Here is a 22032-nt window from a genome sequence, read left to right on the forward strand (position 1 = left end):
CAATGCATTTCCAACAGCATTAGACAATAACGGCTGATATATGATAGCGCATTGATTGGATAATTATATTATGAAGAGGGCTAACTGTTACGTTGTATATCGAATCACTATTAGGATATAATAATTACCTTACACCAGACTAAAAGTTTGAGAATCGATGACATCTATATGAATAATTATAAATTATTATCTGTAATATAAATTATAACCAATACATATCACTGCAGTTTAGGCCGGTTTTTTTTATTAATAGCGCATTTATTTTTATAAATAAAAATTCAAGTGCGCTGCCGGGGCTCGAACCCGCAACTTCAGAATTACTATTCTGGGACGTTACAGACTATTCGAACCTTAAATCCATTTTTATCCTATGCCAGCCTGTCTTAGAAGATTTTTTTGATATGAGAAATTAGTTGATACCGTGTTAGAAATATAAAAAATAATACTAATATCTTTTGTATAATTGTTTTATTAACAATTATTTATTTTAATATATAACATTACATTTCATAATCGAATTATAAAATAGGTGTTTTATTGAATTAGGACCAGAATATTAAACGATTTGTAAACAGATGTTCTGCACCAGACTCAATTTATTTATCCAAAAAAACGGCCAAAGAATCTACGTTGATATACCACACATATACATATGTGTACCTTGTCGAAATTCCAGGTACACTTTATTATTCCAGGGCTCGCGCATGGCGACATCGTACGCTAAAGTAAATTATTCAAGTTTTTGCTAAGGCCGCCTCTGCTCCTCCGCTGGATGCTGCTTCTGCCTCAGCTTCTGCTACATCTTTCCTTTTCTCTTTTATCGGCGCTGCATGCTTGCATGACTCACACGGCCCGGGCTGCACTCAGTTATTTAAGATGGGAATTATTAAAGATGAAAAATGGGTTTACGGGTTGCACGTCACCTTTATTATCTGGCGACGTGGGATTTGGTTGTGTATAAAAATCTATGGAACAAAAAAAATACTAAGGGTATATTAATAAATTCATAAAGATGTGTATATGAAATTTATTAATTTAAGCTTAAAATAGCGTAGTCCGTAGGGTCTAGATTGGTAACGCAGAGGCTGCGGGATCGGTCCCCGGTAGGCGACTGGAAATTGTATTTATAAAAATGCGTTTTAATAGCTACAAAGTGACATTTATTGATTGTATGTATATTTGAATACACATATTATGGAGATACCACCGATTATGAGGCAAAGATCTGATGGGTATTCATTATTTTTGATTATTGCTTGTCAGGCTGCAACAGAATATAAAAACAAAATTTATTTGTTCTTAACATATTACATATAATTTTATTTATTTATTATTAGGATTTTATCAAGAAATTAACAATCATGAATTAATTTTAGTATTTTTTTAGGTTAAAAAATATTGTTTTAAATATTTTTTAATCTATATATGCACAAAGTAGTTCAAAGTAACATATAAGGCTTTTATTAAGTAATAAAGAAGTATGACTTAATTTTACTATTTATTTTAACAAATAAAAAATATTGTTAAGAACATCTGTATTGATTTTCAAGCCGATGTAATCTTGACAATGTTGAATGCACGCTGTAGTTGTTTTTAACATTATTAAAAAATAACTAATTTTGTAGATCCCTGTGTTATTTTATTTTATTGCTTACTGAATAATTCAGAGAAGATTATTATACTAAAAATTTTTTTTTTTAAATATTCAATTTTTTCATAAACTATAGCTGTAAATTATTATGTGTTGCGAAACCTAGAAGAACGACGCGTTTGTATATATTTAAAAAAAATATTATATCTGTATGATTTGTGCAATACAACCATATATGTATATGTGTTTGTTTTTACCATAGTGTGGTAGTTAAATAAAAAAAATATGTTATTTGGGGTTCTAAGTAGATTTGTTTAGTGCGATTTCGGGTGCGCCTGCATTATTTAAATTCGAAAACCAAGTTGTACTTCTGTGCTCTATCAATTCCAAGGACCCTTTGAGTCATGCTTAATCAATTCAAAGGACCCTTTGGTATAATCATATTTTTTGTTTTTATTTATTACACATCTTATCAGTTCAAAAAAGCACATTTAGCAACGTAGAAATTTTCTGTGATCTGCAGATTTGTTTAAATAAGGTCTATTGGTTTTAGTGAAAATTAATTGATGATGGTACTGTTAATGGACATCCGCGCGGATACTATTAACTGCTGTTTTGTTTTTTAATGCCGTCAAATATTAGGTAAATGTTAGAGACACATACTGATTGATTTTATAATGCCTTAAGCAAGTTATTAGCAAATAATTTTGACGCAATAATTACAGGTTATCCCGAAAATGTTGACTAGTAATATATCGATGCAATTTTGCTTGTGTTTTATAATATTATAGTGGGCAAATAGAAAAAATATTTATTTAGAACAGATTACTGCAAAGCGTCATGATCTGTATATATTTAATACAATATGTTGCATAAAAATAATACATAGTAAGAGAGAGAAATATAAAATAAAATATTTAAAAATGTCCTAAAAATTATTTACTTAAGAAACCTGTGTGTTTATATTTTTATCTTTAATGAGTTCGTAGTACAAATTCTAAGTAAGTAAGGCTCTAACTTTTCTTGAGACAATTCTGAGATATATTGTTCAAAAATTATAAAGCTCTTAATCAAAAGAGCTTAAAATGAAAAAGGTCACGAAGATTTTTTTGTAAAAATGTTTTCTGGAGGCTAAAAAAATGTCATTCACAATTTTTTGTTCAAAAATGTCTGAATTGACCTTTTGCGTACTCTTTCTTTGAAATTTTGAGACAATCCCCTAATTCTTAGATAAATAAAACAGTTTTTTTTAAAATATTTATTAAATATACCTAAATCTTTCATATTGGTTTTCCTATATGAAAAAAACATTTAATTTAGAGTAAATATTTAAATAAGATTTATCAGAAAATATTATTAATAAGAATTGTTATCAATTCAATATTTTTGTTAATATTTTGATTACCAAAAAAGAATTTCGTAATGTGAGATAATAAGCGAGAGATACAAATATGCTTTAGCCTTTTTATTTATAGCAGTAAGGGTAAAAAATCCGATCAGTAGCCTCTCGGGTCCTTCTCAAGGTTTCCTAGTTGGCAGCGAGTTCGTACGCAATGTAATTGGCAAGGTTTCGAATGTGTTCTTTGTCGATTGATCGATTGATGCCACTAATAAGGAATGTCACTCTGAAAACCGGTCCCCGGGACCCTTTAAAAGAAGTCCCCAGAAGAACACCTTTGTCCAAGCAAATGATTTTTGACGAATGCTAACCAAATTGTAAGGTATCTTAATCGATACTAGCTTCTGACTTGTGTGTCAATAAAATAATAACAATCTAAAGATTCAGAAATAAAAATAACTTATTATAAAGCTATTTATTATGTATTTTTTTCTTCATTTTATTGTACATATAAAGTTAAAATAATTAATCGTAGATATATTTTTGATCTGGTCACTTCAGTATTTTTTTAAATTAATACTGGAATACTTCTGGGGTTTTAAGTGATGTAACTTATTCAGCCAGTTAGATACTAGGCGAATTGATTTATATGCAACAGGGGTGATAGTGTGTCAATTGCGGTCGACCAGTTGACCGCGAAGCTATTTGCAGTCACCCGCATTTTAGTATAAAATGCGTCGTATTTCGTGCTAAAACATTTGTCTAAAGAGAATAATTGTATAACGTTAGATATGTATATCAAACGTTATTTATATAACATTATATGTTTCTGATAAAGCATTTTAAGTAATGTTTGAGGAAAAGTGATTTTGGGTTGCACACGTACCTATATTTATATACATGGCATCCTCTATGGTTATCCGCATCTTTAAGGTAACACGACAATTTTTTCAAAAAAATTGCTCTTAGCCGCTAAAATGGATTACAAATGGCTGTTTTGAGGGCTGTTATTTTTTCTCAGGGTGATACATATTTTAATCTTTTTTTGATTTATGATGGGTACTTTGTGATTTAGGCTAATAAAATGTTTCTCATGGTGTTGTCCTATTTTAACGATTTTTTTCTTAGATTGTTAAAATGCTTTATCACTTATTATATTTTTTATTTATTTATATATTATATTTTTTAATATATGACACAAAGATATATATCAAAAATGAATACAATATATACGAAAAAATACGAACGTGTTCAGAATAAGTGTTTGCTTTTGAGAAAAAGTTATAAATAGCAACCAAAGTTTATACCTCCTACCATATATTACACTTTACCACATTTTCACCCGCATGCGACATAATCGCGTGCCAAGTTTAATTCATCAATCGCAACGTTGACAAATCCTTTACCTGTTTCTCGGATTGATCTTAGCATGATATAGTCCATAAATCCTATAAAAAGGAGTGTCGACCTTTGAAAATTACCACACTAGAACCATAGTTCAACGCTGCGTGTTTGCTTTATTTCTTAAAATTAATCCAAACTCGAGATTCGTGAACATGAAGCTCAATTGGTATATAGGGGAGAGTGTAAAATATATAAATTTAAAAATATGTTTCTTTGAAGCTTTTTTATGAATATTAGAAAATATATTTTATTGAATATACTAATTAAAAAAAATCGTAGATTCTAGCTTAGAAAATGCTACAACATTATTTAATAAATTATATATGTATCAATTTTATATTATCTTAACAAATAGTTTAGATCAAATAATATAGATTAATAATAAGTAATTGATGTGTTGTTTTTTTATATATGTATAAGAAAATCTCTCAGTTCTTTAAATTTTTCAAGGAGCTTGGATAATATAAATATACTTTTATAGCGTATCATTATCAGTTATTTATGGTTGGAAACAAAAACCTCAGGCGAAAGAGCAAAAGTAATTCAATCCTCTTGATTTTTACGTGAAACATACTCACACACACTTTCCCTTTCTCAAGGCGACGAAAGTTTAAGCCTACTTTTTCAAACTCTAAATCCGTACACAAGCAAGAAGAAGAAGGGCTGCAGAGATTTCCTCATGTTTTATGAACTGGGTTGTCGCTTCTTCCTCACGCCACTTTTTTCTGCTGTTTCGTGTAGTTTTCCCTTTATTTTATTTTTAACACAAAAAGGAACACGATGAAGGAGAACTGTTAGACAGCGTTTTAGCGAATTTAAAATTTATATTTTTGCAAACAGGATTTTTTACGATTGTCTTAAGGTGTTGCGTAAAGTATTTTGCGACGATTAAAACTTACATGTTAAAATAAATGTAGAGTTTAATGTATTATTTAAAATAATTAGTTTATTTGATAATAGAGATACGAAAATATATTTCTTTATAAAACTTAAGCTAATATTTGTCAAGATTAATTTGCATTATAAAAACCTTTAGCAATATAGCCTGATATGTTTTTTCTGGGTAAAATTAAATATAAAAAAAACGTGTTTTTTTATAAATTTTCTTAAACGTTCAAAACGCTTGTAAGAACACTTTTATAATTGGAAATGATATACTATTTCTGGGTTTTAGTAGTATTATATTAAAGTTTAAATTTGTAAATAATTTTGTAATTTTTCATAAAGAATGATCAAATATTTTTCTTTTTATATTAAGTCTACTGATTTAGCATTTTTTATTTTTAAATAAACACTTTTTATTTATTTTTTAATTTAATATATAAAATAATAGATAAGGTTTGTCCAGTCTTAAATTTAATAACACTTAATATCAATTGTTTAAAATTATTATTTTATTATTTTATTTTATTTTATTAATTTATTTAGCTTAATAGCTAATCTTTACATCTAACAAATTTAGTAAAAATATACAATAATAAAGTCTTAATATTATAATTTATTTCTATATGTACGAAGGTGTTTTTTTATTCCATTTATGAAACCCGTTATATTTTTGCTGTTTCGGATTTCTCTTGGAAGACTATTATATAAATCAAAACCTCCGTACATAATTCCCCTTGCCGTACTCGTTTTCTTATACTTAATTATCTTAAAATTTTCTTTATTTCTAGTATTATATTTATGTACATCTTTATTTCTTATTAAATACTTATTAAAATATTTTGGTAACATATTATTTTCTAACTTATATATAAATACTAAAACATTCATACTCAATATTTCTTGAACATTCAACCATTCTAATCTATCAATCATACTTTTACAATTAGTTAATCTATTTTTATTTAAGATGACTCTCATTGCCCTATTATGTAATTTTTGCAACATTTGTTTATCTAATTTATTTAACATATTTAAAAGTGTTGCACAATAATTAAAATGGGGCAATATTATACTATTGTAAATTATTTTTTTGTATTTATACTTAATATATTTCTTAATCTAGATAATAAACCTATTTTTCTACTAATTTTTTTTAATATGTAATTACAATGTTCTTTAAAATTTAATTTTGTATCAACAATTACTCCTAAATATTTTATATTATCCACTATTTCTATACTAGAGTTATTTATTACTATTTTGGTACTATTATCTAACACATTTTTATAATTAATAAACATACATTTAGTTTTATTCTCATTTAATTTAAGTACATTATTCTTTAACCATATTTCTAATATACTTAATTCATTATTTAAATTATTTACAATTTCTTTAATGTTATCACCTATGCAATACATTAATGTGTCATCCGCAAATAGATGAATTTTACATTTTTTCACGTTATTAACTATATCATTAATATACAAAACAAATAACAATGGTCCCAATTTAGACCCTTGTGGTACTCCATAAGACACTAATTTCTCTTCAGAATATACATTATTTATTTTAACTTTTCGTTTTCTTTTATATAAGTAATTATTAAACCATCTTAAAACTATATCACTTATACCTATACTCTCCAATTTCTTTAACATTATTTTTCTGTCTATTGTTTCGAAGGCTCTCTTGAAATCCAAGAAAACTGCTCCAATGATTTTGTTTGTATCCTTAGCCAACAGCCAATCATTTATCACTACTTGTAATGCAGTTTCAGTCGAATGCTTTTCTCTGAATCCCGATTGTTGTTCACATATTATGTTTTGAGAAGTAATAAATTCCTAAATAATAAATAATACTAAAATCTTACTTATAACTTTTTACATGTAATTAATGAGTCAGACAAAAGAAAAAAGTTCCCATAGAGATCTTAGGAATATTCTGATCTTATATAAGATTAAGAAAATAATATATTATTTTTAGACAGAAAAAAAGGTTAATAGGTTAAAAGGTTAAAAAAGGCAAGTTGGATCCTTGAGATATTAAAAAATATTTTTCAAATTTAATTCTAAAAAAACTTTTTTTTTTAAATATTTAATCCATGACGCGAATTTTAGCTGGAAGTTTTATAATTCCTTAGAGAGTCGCGATGATGTCCCTTGTTCTTGCCCATCTCGGCGTCAGCGCTCGAGAACGCTTCTCTTGCACGAGCCATTCAACTTATCAATGAGCTTACCAAAAATATAAAGCAATGAAACTAAGCTAGTTTTAAATGGTAAATTTATATTAAAGGCCACGCAAGATACATATAAAAACGCTGTTGCTCTTAGTTATACTTATACTTTATAAACCAGTTCCAAATCGTATTCTGATCACGAAAGGGTCAAATAAATCACTGGCGCCCAAATTAAAAATTACAAACGCATTATCAAATCAATATGTTATGATCATAAATGCGCTCGGAATGTCAGTATGGATGTTTGAACCTTCGCGTTTTTTTCTCACATCCAATCAATCATCCCAAGACGTTTCGAGTCGTTGTGTGCAAATCATCGTTTATTAATTGCTCCGTGATCCGTGTCCGTTTTTTTTCAAGATCCACAAACATGTGTGAGGAATAAAGACTTTAAGGGCGAGGAGGGCGGGGCGAGGGAGGGCCATAAATTATTGAATGGTCAGATTGTGACGAGGGAACACGTCGGCAAGGTCCAGAGACGGGGACCAAAGGTTTTACCGGGCCATTGGCAGTCTGAATATTTTATTTAACCCGTTTCGTGACGCGTGTGCGAAAACGCGCGTGCGAAATGAAAAATTGATGGGAGCAGGGCGTATTTTTTCGAAATCAAATCGAAAATGATGCGCAGAAGCGGTTAAATAATTTATGAAGTTACACTTTATTGTTTGCGTTTTTGATGATAGAGATTTACGACGGTGTGCTCTATCCCTTTTTCCTCCAGGTCGTATCCTTCGTCGCTGATGGTCGTGACCTTTCTTCGTCTCATTTGATATGCGCTTTACAATGTTGACTTACCAAGTACTAAAGCTAGTTAAATTTGAGTACGTAGTCGCTTCGATAGTGGATTTTCGGTTGCATTGATAGGTTCTTCTTAAAGTCGTCGGTGCCTTAACAAGAGGCCGTAGTCCGGTGTATATGAATCGAGTGTAGAGTCTGGCTTTGTGCCGCTTTATATTAACTGTTGCGAGAATAAGCTGTAATCTTCTTTTGTACGTTGGAGAGAAACGTGCGGGCGTACTTCTTGACGGCTGCTAGGTCCACGGGAACCGCTCGCGGGACTTCAGATGCGCGTGTGCCATGGTGTTATGTATGAATTGCTACAACATATTAAATATATTATTTTTATTTTTTATTATAAATTGCTATACGTTTTTTTAAAGGGTATACAACGATACAATTTTAGTACAAAGCTGTTTTTTCTGCTTATAAATTATTTTGTCGGGGTAACATAGAATTGTTACATAAAAATTAAATTTTTCATTTATTACTTAGAACCAAAAAACTACCGCCACAAAATTGAAATAAAATCGAATGAGAATACCATTAGAAGCTTGAGAAAAGCAATCGCTTTTTCAATCACTGTCCGATCTGGTTCAGCTAAGTAGTCACCCGAACTTTAAAGATCTTAATTTATTTTTAAAATTCGAATTGGAAACTAAATAGTGTGTTGATATCTCTTGATTTTTTCCTAGTGAGAACGTAACCACTAGTGCGTCGTCAGCATCTTTGCCTTTTTGGGTGGTTCAAAGATGTAAAAATCAAAGGGTATGATAACTGTTGAACGAATATTGAAATAGCGATCTTCAGAAGTAGGTCAATTAAATTTATTGTCACTCGACGAAATTTCTTTATAATATTGCTATTTATTACTACCTTTAGTTCTTTCTCTATTAATTAAAAAATCACATTCGAATGTTTTATTACATAAACTTATTTTTTACTGATTTTATTATTAACAATATAAAGTAATATTTATGCATTTAGATCAAATTATAGTTATTGATTAAAATATAATCAAACGCAAAAAATAGTAAAAAAATTAAAACATACAAATTTGTACATAAGCAGCAATTTATTTCATGTTTAAATATAAGAATATTTTAATTTTCTAACTGAAATATTTGCTGTATGTTTCATTACCGGCACTTTTTATCCAATTTTGCTAGAAATGACAACATCTTATATAAATTGTAAGGCATTTTCACTAATACATTTATTCTTGTTTTATTTAGCCATCGATTGAATTCTTGCTAAAGACTTAATATTAAAATCATTATTTTTATTTTTATTTTTTTGCTAACAAGCAAAAAATTAAGGAAGTCGAAACCAAATCTTTGCTTATCCTAATTCTTAGAGTCGGTCATAAAACTTATATTATGAAGCATGTATTTGGAGTGGTAATCAAAAATCTCTGTCCCTTTTTTAACTACCTGCTCTGAATCTTAAGAATTAAAAACTACTATTTATTTTTTTTAATTGAAAAAATAAAAATATTTTCATTACCTTGGTTTTTAGACATAAACTATTTTTTCTAAAAATAATTCTTAAGAAGAAGTACTAATTCTACAATTTAGAGCAACTTTTAGCTTTGTTGAAATTACTATCAATAAAATAAAAACAATTTTTGCCTTTAAATTATATTCAGAATCTATTGATGTTGTATTGTTAATTTCTGTTAATTTATAATTTCAAAGCCTATTCTTATCTTATAACCTTAGTGCTTTTTATAAAAATTATATGATAAAGATAAAACCTTTAGATGCTAAACATTTTCATACATATATTTTACTAAACAATAAATCTTTTTATTAATGTTAAATTAAATATTGTATGAATATTCATACATTATGAGTACTTTCTGCTTCTTCTTAATACATCGTGTTATTTATTACATGTTTATTTAAGCTTGTAGCTGTGACTCTGCATCGTAACATCTTTTAAGGACCAAATCTGACGATTGAAATCTATTATTCTCCAGACATTCATTATGTCAGCTTAAATATTTGACATTATTAACTGCGAGTTCTAATGAGTGTATTTTTAATTAGAATTTTACTTGGAAAAATAATACATAATCAGATTTTTATTGACTGATTTGTAAAGTATCTCATTCTTATCTTATGATGCTGTTCTAACATTAGTGAAAAAAATTGTAACGGTGGTTTTTGTTTTACTACTTGTTTTGAACAAAAGAGGGATTTGAGAATACTATTTTTATTGTATGTTTTTGTATTTATTCATGGCCTAATAAACAATACATATCGTTTTTTAACGTATTAATTGCGCCAGAATATAAATTTTTGCGTAATAGCGCTAGTTTATTATTCTCGAAAATATTATTTGGTTGTTTGTTTTTATATATATATTACATAATGGTTATTGATCTGATAGAAAAACATTTATTAATCTTTCAAATATCTGTACTTTTTCTTTTTATTATAAAATAAATATTGCAAGTAAATTGTTTTTATTTTTATTTAAGTATCAATGAGCAAATATTCTCACTATTTTAAGTGTTTCATATCGAAGTTTCTCAGATATATGTATTTGAAGTATGATAAAAAACATTGAGTTAATCAAAAAATGTGTAATATAAATTGGTTTATTTCTATTATATCATTGATTGCAGAATCTAGATTCTAGAGTAAACTTTATGCAATGAACAAACGTAAACACATAGAATATTTCCTTTAGTTTCGGCTAAAATTACAGATTTATTTCTAGCATTACACAACCAATGTTTACAATATAATAATTTTTAATAACGATTTTACCATTCAATATGAAAATTATTATTCTATAGATTATGAAAAACTTACATGACGTAATACATATATTTTCATTAGTCAAATAAATTAAATTTACGATACATATTGCAATATTTTCATAACGTAAATCATATGAATATATTCGTCCATTTTGGTTTGCGAAAGTACTGTGTTATTAATTAGCGCTTCATTACAATTTATTGCACTAATTACTAAGCTCATAGTTTGCAATAATACGAAACTTCATTGAGACGAAAGCATAGCAATATTTTAAAATCATATTGGTATTTGCTAAAATCAATATTATTTAATTTCCCGCAGGTTTCACTATAATTTTTATTGATTAAAATATAATCTTAAAATACAGGAACAATAATTAAGTGTATATTTTTAAATCGAATTTCTACTAGTGTATGTAATTGTCAAGTAATTAAGAGCAGATTCACATTAGTGCCGGAAGATAATTATCATCCAGCGCTGATGCAATTAAATGTAAATAAAAATAGCATGATTGCGAATGAGCAGTCGAATTTTTTTTGTGTTGTAGATTTTAATTAATTTATATTATATATTATTGCGTTGATATAAAATCTGCTCTCTCTTTCTTTTATGAGGTGCTTTATTGTGCATTCAATCTGTACTTTACTCTATATCCTGAGCTCTTCTGAAATTATTTTATCGCAAGTTATGGTAGAGATCATCTGCCTGCTCTCGAGGAATTTCGACCATTAAAAAAGTAGATGATACAATTTTTTACATATTTTATTTTACTGTATATTAAATTATTAAATCAATGCTTATTTGAAATACGCAATATTTAATGAAAACTTAGTATGCATTACCTTGTAGCTTAAATATTAAATAATATATTTTATATGTATGTATGTGTATATATACAATATTGGGGCTTTAGTCCCATCAAGTAAATAAATAATTTACCTTATATCGAAATTCTATGCATGTTTTTATATTGCCCGGGATATAAAAAAGTAACAAGTCTATTCGCGCCTTTAATTTATTATTCTCAAAAGGCTCGTGAACATTTGGGTTCGTTTACACATATGAAGAGAGCGAGAGAGAGAGAAAATAATAACATAAATAAATTATGCGACACAAACGTCTTCTGTTCGAAACTTGTGTGAGGTCACTAGACACATATGTACGTGGGATACAATGGGACTTTAGGGGTTAAAAAGAAGATAATGTTTAAATCAACTTTGGCCACAAAAGGATTTTGAGCTCGGTTTACAGTTGGAGTAAGTAAAAATTATGGCACGTTCGCACAAAGGACCGAGAATTGAATCAATATGTCGGATAAGAAGACGTCTCGGTGCCGGGAGATTTAATACTTACCGAATGTAAGACATTGCCCACAATTTGTAAGAATGCAGACATCCCCCATAAAGGGGATTGAATTTAAGAGAATAAAAAACAGATGATATTCTTCGCTGCATTGTGTGAAAGAGTTAGATAAAAATTATGATAAAAAAAATACCTTAAATATTCTTATATTTCAAGGTGAAGCTAAATATCATATAATACTGTAACAAGAAATGTATTAATAGCGTTTTATGGAAATAAAAACGTTTGATAAAAAAAACTGGGTTATATTTTTCTTTTATGTCTTCTGAAACACCACTGTTTATTTCGTTAGAAAAATAAATCACTTTTTTAAATACAAGTTAATATGTTAATTATTATCGAAAATTGTATTCAATATATATCAAGCAAGTACGCTGCATGATAAGCCCAACTAGGTATTAATCGGCTTATAAATAATAAATCAACTTTATTTTGAATATACAAGTTATAAATTACCAGCTGGATATTTTATTTATGAGATATGACAAAAACCTATACGATAAGTAGGTTATTCATTATCAGGCCAATCATTTTAAGCTTACGTATATTTGTTTGCTTTCGATTGAATGGTGAGTCATATGTTCCATACATCGCACAGCGACAGACGCCATTAAATTTTAGGAAAAACAGTCGTTTCCGATTTTATTTTATTTTATTCTTTACTAATTTACGTTATTTTTATTTAAAAGATATATTTTCCGAAAATCAAAAATTAATTTATTTGTCATTAAATTTCAAACTCAATAACATCTCTGAATAAATGCGCTAACTTTTAGTTGTTTTCGCTCAAACAACAAATAACCTGCGCTGTTATTTCAGCGCACTTTTCCAAAATCGGAGCATCGCATAAAGTATCAACCGTGACAACATTTCAAAAACTTTCCGCTAAAATTGATTTCCTAATCGCACCACACAGAGCCAAGAAGCGTTGCGGAATCGTAAAGTTCCTGGACCGAACCGAAGAGAGAAAGGGGATTTCGGTCTGCGAAATCTGCGGTCAAAGTTTGCACCGGGTCCGCAATAGATTACGCCAGTGCCACATTAGGTTATACAATCTCATTTTATCGCGGCCAAAGATACGTGTGCATTTGGTTGTTTGCTTCGTGTCCAAGAGTAGCCACTCTGAACCGGTCTTGTCAGGACTACACCAGTTTGGCGACAATTCTTTCCCACAAGTGGCCAATGGCGAATTTTGCGTTTAACCCTCGGTACCACTGACAAAAAAGGGTATTGCGATAATGTACAGTTCGTTACATTGCGAGACATTCAGAATACTTCTTTATTCAGAAATACAATTTAATATATTTAACATGTATTTCAAATCAATATTTTAAGAAGCTCTAGATGAGAGTGATCTGGAAATACTGATGAATGGCGAATCAACTATTAACATGAGATTTGCAGATGATACAGTAATACTAACAGATAATACCATCGACATTTAAACACTGGTAATACAAGCATGCTCTGAAAATGAACATTCGTGAAATTAAATTATTAATTCCAACAAAAATATTTTTAGTAACAATTAATAATGAATCAAAAAAAAAAGAGTTACAAAGTAACAAAAAAATATTTGGGTACATCTCGAATAAGAAATGGGGTTCATTTTAAAAAGTAAAAGCAAGAAGTGTATTTCTCAGAATAATATCTCTATTCTTTAACTGTGAACTAAGCACTAAGCTGAAAATGCACCTGGTTCATTGTTCTCTTATACGAAATTGAGACATACAAATTAAATCAAGAAATAATCCGAAAAGTAGAGACCTTTGATTGCTTAAAATTTTATGGGTCGATAGAATTATGAACATTAATGTCAAATAAACAAGAAGTGCTGCGAGACATCAAGATAAAATGCTTCAATATCTCGGCTGTGCAATAAGATGACTTATATATTTTAAAAACGATGGAACAAAAAATTGCCATTAAATTTTGAGTTAAGTGATGCGAATGTTAAAAAAAATGTTGGTAATTATATGTGATATATGAAAAATTAATTACAATATAATATTATACAGATATACAATAAACATACAGGTCTCAGTATCGGGCGGCTATGTCAAATGCAGGAGCGGTGAAAGTCGAGTTTCCCTTGTCTCTAGTTCCTCATGGTTAGCTTAGTCTATTTTAAGATTTTTTAGAGCCTGTGTGTAATTGTTTGCCTGATGCTAAGATCATATGGGATATAATGCTAATTTAGGACTAATGCGTTATTGTTTCGCCAATGGTACATACCTTAAAACTAGGGTTCTCAATTTAATTTTTGAATATTTCGATTATTCACTAGATAATAGATCAAATGTTCGTTTATACTTTCTCAAATAAAATTTAAAAAAATCTTAAAATGAAACTATTTATTTACTTATGTAACACCGGATTAATTTTTTTCAATATACCCGAGTGACTAGTGCCGCTCCAAGTGCGAGATAATTAGACGCTTCTTCTCAACAAAAAAAATGCTATTACTTCGGCCGTATCTACTATGACCGAAATTCGCAGAAATCGTTCATTGAACAAAACAACATGTTGGAAAGACCCACCCTTATTGTTTAAAACTTATCAGAAAAAACAGGTGTGCGTTTTTGTATTTGTTGTTTTAAGACGCAAATATTTTATTTCAATTAGTTTAATAATTCGACCGCCGTTAGTTTATTTCTAATTATTTCCTCAACAAACTCACACAAGGCCAACCCAGATACGGATCCGATCTTTATGTACATCAAATTTGTTCCAAACATTATAAGCTAAATTACGTATTTAAAATGTTCCATCAATTTTGTTAAATAATAAAATGGCAGTCTAATGATTTGAAAAATATAAATTGACGTCCTTGATCAAAAAGTGTGTAAAATAATGAATTATACGCTTTCAGTAATTCGCTTAGCTGTGTTATGTTTATGTTATATAATTAAAAAGCTTAACAGTTATAGAAGTGATTAATGATTAATTAAAATAATTATTATTATTCAATATTTTTTTTATTTAAATAAATTTTAGGAGCAATTAATTTATTTTTTTGCACTAATTGGTTAAATAAATAAATATTCCAATACTTCATCAATTTTTTGTTGAGTTGAAAATTACGAATAATTGAAAACCGTACTTAAAACCCATGTAGCTATTTGTGGGCGACCTTTTTTTAATGAGAAATGATAGGTACTACAATGCTTTTATGTTGTGAGCCCATGAGTATTTATTCTAGACGTGTTTCTTGAAGCTTATAAAAAAGTGGTTTTACGTTGTGATAATTTATAATGACTAAAACTACAGAAACAACTGGAACTAGAACATACTACTGTATGATAGAATATGATAATAAAATACTGATCTATATATTGTTTACTTTATTTAAAAATTTCATTGTATAATCTTAAATCAATCGAATACATTTTTTTAATAAAATAAAAAATCAAATCAAAGCGCCTAAAATTATTTTCATTAATAGAAAAATCGTATAAAAATACAAAAGTATATAAAACCAAAAACAATATACAACATACATACGATAATGATATTATACTAATACAATATATAATATGATTTTTATTACATGCTTTATTAAAAAATAATAAAATGTTTCATTTCATCATTGAAAATTCAGATTTTCACGGGCATCTCGAGATATCTGGTATTGGTTTTCCTTTGCACCTGGATGCCCAGGAAGGCCAAGCGGAAAATCCGAATCTCTCGTATACACGTTTTGCGCATCTGACATCGTCAGATAAATCGTCGTTCAGGAAATCTGCAAAAATGAAATACGTAAGCTACGTTAAGTGCCACAGATAGGGAAACTATATTTTTATATATAAATATACAACGCAGATTCGATGGCAATATTATTTCAAATCCAATTATGAGTCATTTGCATCCGATGAAATGAGTCAATTTAGATTACATGCTGTAATTTATTTCGTGTGAATTTATACTTTTTGTTAAATAGAATTTATATTTTATTTAAAAATCAATTAGGGTATATGTTTATTTGTTTAAACTTTAACTAGTGAAATTAACAATAGATATAATTTTACGTACCGTCGCATTTCATGTTGCATAATCCCGCTTTACGTCCTTTTCTGCAAACAGTATTGCTGTTTAGCTGCAATGATAAAATTTAAAATATTACAATAATAATCTATTTAAATATGTATGTAGATAAATATTTTCGTTATTTACAAAAATCAAGCAATTTTAATGTTTACAACTTATTATTTGATTTATTGTAATTTAATATTCTAGCTACAAGTTAATATTACATTTTAATATATGATATAATATAATACATATTTTATTATACACACTACTACCTTTCAACATGGTAATTATTTTGTATTGTACCATTATAATAATATTGTAATATACGTATTGTTGACAATTAATAATCATGTATTATATTTATATATCTTTTAATTTTTTTATAATATTGAATATTGTATTAAATTTTAATCAAACCATTTTTTTTTCAATATGCTTTTTATCTACAAGAATAGAAAAATCCATGTTTGCCACTAATTTTTGTCGTTTTCTTTAAGCAAGCTTTTCAGTGATAATCAAAGAAAATATTATTTTTTAATAAATATATAATGTTCTATATTTCAAAAAATTAGTTTTTTGAGATAAAGAATATCATATATTTATGAAAAATTTGATTTAAAATATTTATTTATTTTTAATTTAAAATATTAATATTTTTCATAAATATATAATATTCTTTATCTCAAAAAACTATTTTTTTGAGATAGAGAATATCATATATTTATGAAAAATTCAATTTAAAATATTTAATCATTTTAAAAATCTAATATGTATGACCCAGATCGATTTGCTTAATTTATCATGATATATATTCATGAGATTAGGAAAATCTAGGAAAACCTAATTTGTGATAATCGCTAATAACGATCTTCCAAACACGGTAGAATTAAATAAAACAATGTTTTATATTGGATTTAATTCCAGGTCTTTCGGGAATTAGTCATTGATCTTGCCGATATGCCGATATATTTCTGCTCTTGACTCTTCAGGAAGTTTTTATTAAAACTTTGTACATTAGTACTTTGATGGATGATGACAGGTAGCAATTACACACAGATTTAGCCGCTGCAGTATTATTTTTTATATCTAATAATTATAAGTAAATGTTTAATTTATATAAATTATATATATGAGATCGGCGGACGAAGCACCGCCGGTCATCGTCTTCCTGTTGAGTTCCGCCAAAAAATGTGCTTCCCTACGCTACCGTAACGTTTTGCATTAATAAATAAATTATTTTTAATGTCATAAACATACACCTAAGTTGCTGCATTATCGCGGTTTGATATTCAGTTTTTTTTCTATAAATCTAGTCTTTATTTAGAGCTCATTCTAATATTAGAAATTTGTAGTAGACTTAAAAGTTATCATTATTGATAATAATGAGATCGTTTTCTTCTGAAAAACGGGTTTGAACTGAAAAATAGTACTTCTTATTTAGAGTATTAATATTAGACTTGAAAGTTATTATTAAAAAAAAAAAAAAATTTGACATTCGATTTAACTTGACGTGATTTTGTATAGCATTTTTATTAAGACGATTTAATCTTTGCTTTACCGCTATGATTATACACATATAATTTCTGTGTCACCAAAAACTTTTTTCAAAAATTGTAATAAACCGATTTTGGTTTCAATTTAGCTGTACTTTGAATATAAAAGTCAGTATAAATTGATTTGCAGTAATTGTACTTTTTAGAAAATAGTTCCGTGAGTTATCTTCTTAATATGTAGTTATTTAACGATTACATACATATATTTTTATCGGTTGTTGATGAGCTATGTTGCTCATCTCAAGTGTCATATTCGATTTGTACCATTCTTAATTTTTTGTTTAGTCATATCATTGTCAAAAAGGCACTACATAATTTGCACTACTTCATGACTCTTTCCTTGTATCGCAAAATTTAATAGACAATCTTTGTTCTGTCATTTTCAATATAATAAAATTTTAGGCTGTTAAACATAAAGTCAGCATTTAATATGACGTTGACTAAATACAGTAAATTTTAACAGTACAATTTTAAATGGGACAAAGCTTTTTTAAATTAAAATTAAAAGGGGTATGTTTATATACATAATTATTTAAAATATAACTGTAATTACTTTTTAAACTATTACATCATTCGCAATTTAACAATGGGATGCATAATATATTATAAGGAGGTAAAACTCCACAGAACGGAATGACAAATTGTCCCGATGCAAAAATTGGAATTGCAAAAATCTCGCGCACTTTTTCTGCCAGCAGCATGCAGCTAAGAAATTGAGACTGGTCCAAAATGGAAGCTGCGCTCCGCAGATCGCCCGCCGAGATGGCCCACGTCGGTCGGTGGAGGGGGGCGTGAGAACGGGATGGGGATAGAGCGTGGAGTGGACGGAACGAGGTGGATAGTTCCCAATAAATAACTTTCATGACACAAAAGTTGGAAGAATGGCCGCAAAGTAATCTCCTTAGTAGATCATATATCAAACCACTGTGACGCCCGCGCGCAATACACCATGGGAATAATATAATCGGGAACTAACGAAATTTCACCTAGATACTCTCGTAATTTCGTCTCATCGCAGATAGACATCTGTATGTGAAATGATGTTTGACAATTTATAAAATTTTTACAAAGTAATATTTTATTTAAAATTATATGATCGACAAATTCACTTAATAAACATAAATTAGATTAATCGATTTAGAAAAAAAAGCGTAAAATAAAAAGTCTCGGGTATTTTTTATTAAATATATAAAGCTATAAATTTTATTATTACCTTTTCATTTTTATAGACCAAACATTTTTATGTAATTTTCAAGCATTATCTAACAGAAATTTTAACGCTTGCTGCTCTTCTTTGATATTTAATGTGGTGCTGTGACCAAATGTCATGTCTTGTATACTAGACGATGATGCTTAGGCAAATTCAGGAGCAATTGTGTTATTGTTTAACTAAACCACCACCCTTTAGTAAAAGCATACATTTCAGATCATTTATGGGTGACCATACGATTATTACAAAAGATACGTATAACAATAAAAACGCATTGTTTCCTGGAATGTGTTTATCAAAAAGTTTCAAATAGTATTTATTGACAATCAATAGCTTCCTGTTTAGTTCTCAAATATCGAACTAATACTTTGTTGTTGTAGCTTTATAGAGGGCCTTTAGAGTAAGAATCTCCAATATAAATCTAAATTTAAAAGAAAATTAACTAAAAGCATATTTTTGTTATTTTTACGTTATAACCTTAAATGCGTGAGTCCAATGCATTACAGCGGGTTATTAGTACATGTGAATGTGACTGATAAATTAGTGACATCTATATAATTAAGCATAAAAAATCCGTAGCCTCTGTGTTATCAATCTAGAACTTACGGTCCACTCTATTCCAACCCTTAAAAATGTAATAAAAAACAATTATCTAGAAAGCTTTCATTAAAACGGTAGTACCTTAGTTTTCATATCATAACCATACATATATGATTAATCGTTTGTTATAATGCAATTCTGAAATTGGTGTAAGCCGCTTCCATTTCGTAGTTTAAAATCATGTTTTTTGCAATAAAATTAGTCGTTTTCTTAACATTACTCGAAAAAAAAACGGCTTTAAACTGCAAAGTTTGACTCTTTTTTAAAAGTATGTTGTCATGGTAAAAATTCGTGTTATACTTAAAAGTTTAAATTATAGAAAACAGTAAGAATTACTTAGACACTTAATGGAACTTGACATGCTTTTTATTTAGAGCGGTTTTTTTGAGACGATTAAACATTTGTTTCAATGTAATAATCATGCAAGTATAATTCGTCATCTGTTTTAATACATTTAAGTAGTTCTGTATCATTAAAATATTGCTTAGCAGATTTTTATGATGCTGTTTTTATTGAATTTACCAGAAAATTATTAAAAAAATATATGCATTTTAATAAATACTTTGTTCCATAAAATAAATTGTTTGTGCATTAAAATATTAAAATATGAGCCATAAATAATTGGGAATTTGTTCAACGTTTTTAATACATTTAGCAATATTTTATCTGTAGTATGCAATTAAACAAATTATTTGTGCATTAAAATATTAAAAAAGGAGCATTAAATTATAATTATACTATTGAAAATATTTATAACTTTACTGTCCAAATTCTATTTAAACCCAAACCTAACCTAATAAAAGTTCTGAAACTTATTAAGAAATATTAATATACACTAATTATTTAATGATATTAAATATCTATACTAGGAAGTAATATCGATATTTTTACCATACAAGAGTTTGTTTTGTAATAGATTTTATTATATAATTTATAAATTTAAATTTAAAATTAATAATTTATAAATTATAAATTTCTTTAAAATTTATATTTATTTATTATCTATTTAATAAGGTTTTTAAGTAATATAAATTCGGACATGTTTCATTGTTGTAAAAATTGGGAAGCAAATGCTTCATTGATTTAAAAAGTTGATACTTTTAACCTTCATCCGTCCCTCAAATCGACTGTACACTAAAGTCCCTCGGGTCTTTTTCGACCCAGGTAGAAATTTTTGACTTAAAAGAAACAAAATGCAAATTAATTAAATTAATTTTATTAGTAACGGTAATGTTGACTGTTTACGAATAATAAAGAGCGATTTATGGGTTAATTATTTATTTATTACATTTATTACATACATTATAGGAAAGTGCCTTAAAAATAAATCTTTTACAATATTTACATTCTAATGCATGTTTATTGTCCGATTTTGGGCAAATGTGACATCTACCTTTTTTTTGAACACGTATCCTTGCTGTTGGTACTTCTAAAGGAGATGTAGTTGTGCATTTTTGTTCTAATATAAATTGTTGTCTTTTATCAATAATTTGCCCACGGTTTCAATGAAAATTCTCCTTTGATAATTTTTTTTTATATTCCAATCTGGATAAACTCATGTAAATATAATAAATGCATTTGATATAGATATATCTAATATATTGGCAAAAAAAGTAATTGGTCATCTTTTTGTTTTTCTTCGAGTACTGTAATTGGCTATTTTTGTCTAAGGTATCAACTCCTCCTTTCGTTGCATTAAATTCTAATATAATGTTTGGTTTATTTTCAGAACCACCTGACAATTCCTTCGTTATGTGAAGAGTGCTCTGAAGAACAACACATTTCTTTTTTTTAGGAATGTATGACACTAAAGATGTATTCTTTGTAAATGCAAATTTTGAAGTAAAAATTGCTTTGCCTTTTACTTCGAGCAATACGGGTGGAATTGACGTTTTATTTTTTTGAATAGTGCCAATCATAGTATTTTTTTTTATAAGTAACATTTGACTTTGTTCATAAGAAGTGAAAAAGTTGTCAACTGTTACATTTCTCCCATCAAGTTGTTGACACAAATCTAAAACCGCTCGCCTTCCTTGATTCCTTTCAGGTGCTTCACCAGCTACTTTTCCAGTGTATATATCTATATTCCAAACCTAACTATTTTTGCTAGCACCCAAAATGTAATCCCATATTTAGCCGGCTTTTTTGGCATGTATTGTCGAAACGGAATTGTATGAAATCAATTGCTCATCGATTATTACATTTTCGCCCAGATTATAAAGGTATGGTAGTATTTCAACCCATTTATTCTAAAGTTCTCGAATTGGGG

General features: G+C 28.1%; 2 protein-coding genes across 3 annotated transcripts in view; one reads left to right on the top strand and one right to left on the bottom strand.

Annotated features, from left to right (window-relative positions):
- Window positions 1-22032, top strand: part of Lrt (Leucine-rich tendon-specific protein) — a 160840-nt gene that overhangs the window by 46031 nt on the left and 92777 nt on the right. The gene's annotated exons all lie outside the window — the stretch shown is intronic.
- LOC148232830 (lysozyme-like) overlaps window positions 15700-22032 on the bottom strand; it is a 29209-nt gene continuing 22876 nt past the window's right edge. The window contains exons 4-5 of the mRNA XM_088189623.1: window positions 16401-16464; window positions 15700-16110 (exon numbers count right to left, since the gene is read on the bottom strand). Of these exons, the coding sequence (XP_088045749.1) occupies window positions 15974-16110; window positions 16401-16464 (201 nt within the window). The 3' untranslated portion in view covers window positions 15700-15973. The remainder of the gene's footprint in view (window positions 16111-16400; window positions 16465-22032) is intronic.

The sequence above is a fragment of the Plectrocnemia conspersa genome, unplaced genomic scaffold (assembly GCF_051122295.1).
Source record: "Plectrocnemia conspersa isolate PC_06_02 unplaced genomic scaffold, ASM5112229v1 ptg000008l, whole genome shotgun sequence".
NCBI classification, from domain to species: domain Eukaryota; kingdom Metazoa; phylum Arthropoda; class Insecta; order Trichoptera; family Polycentropodidae; genus Plectrocnemia; species Plectrocnemia conspersa.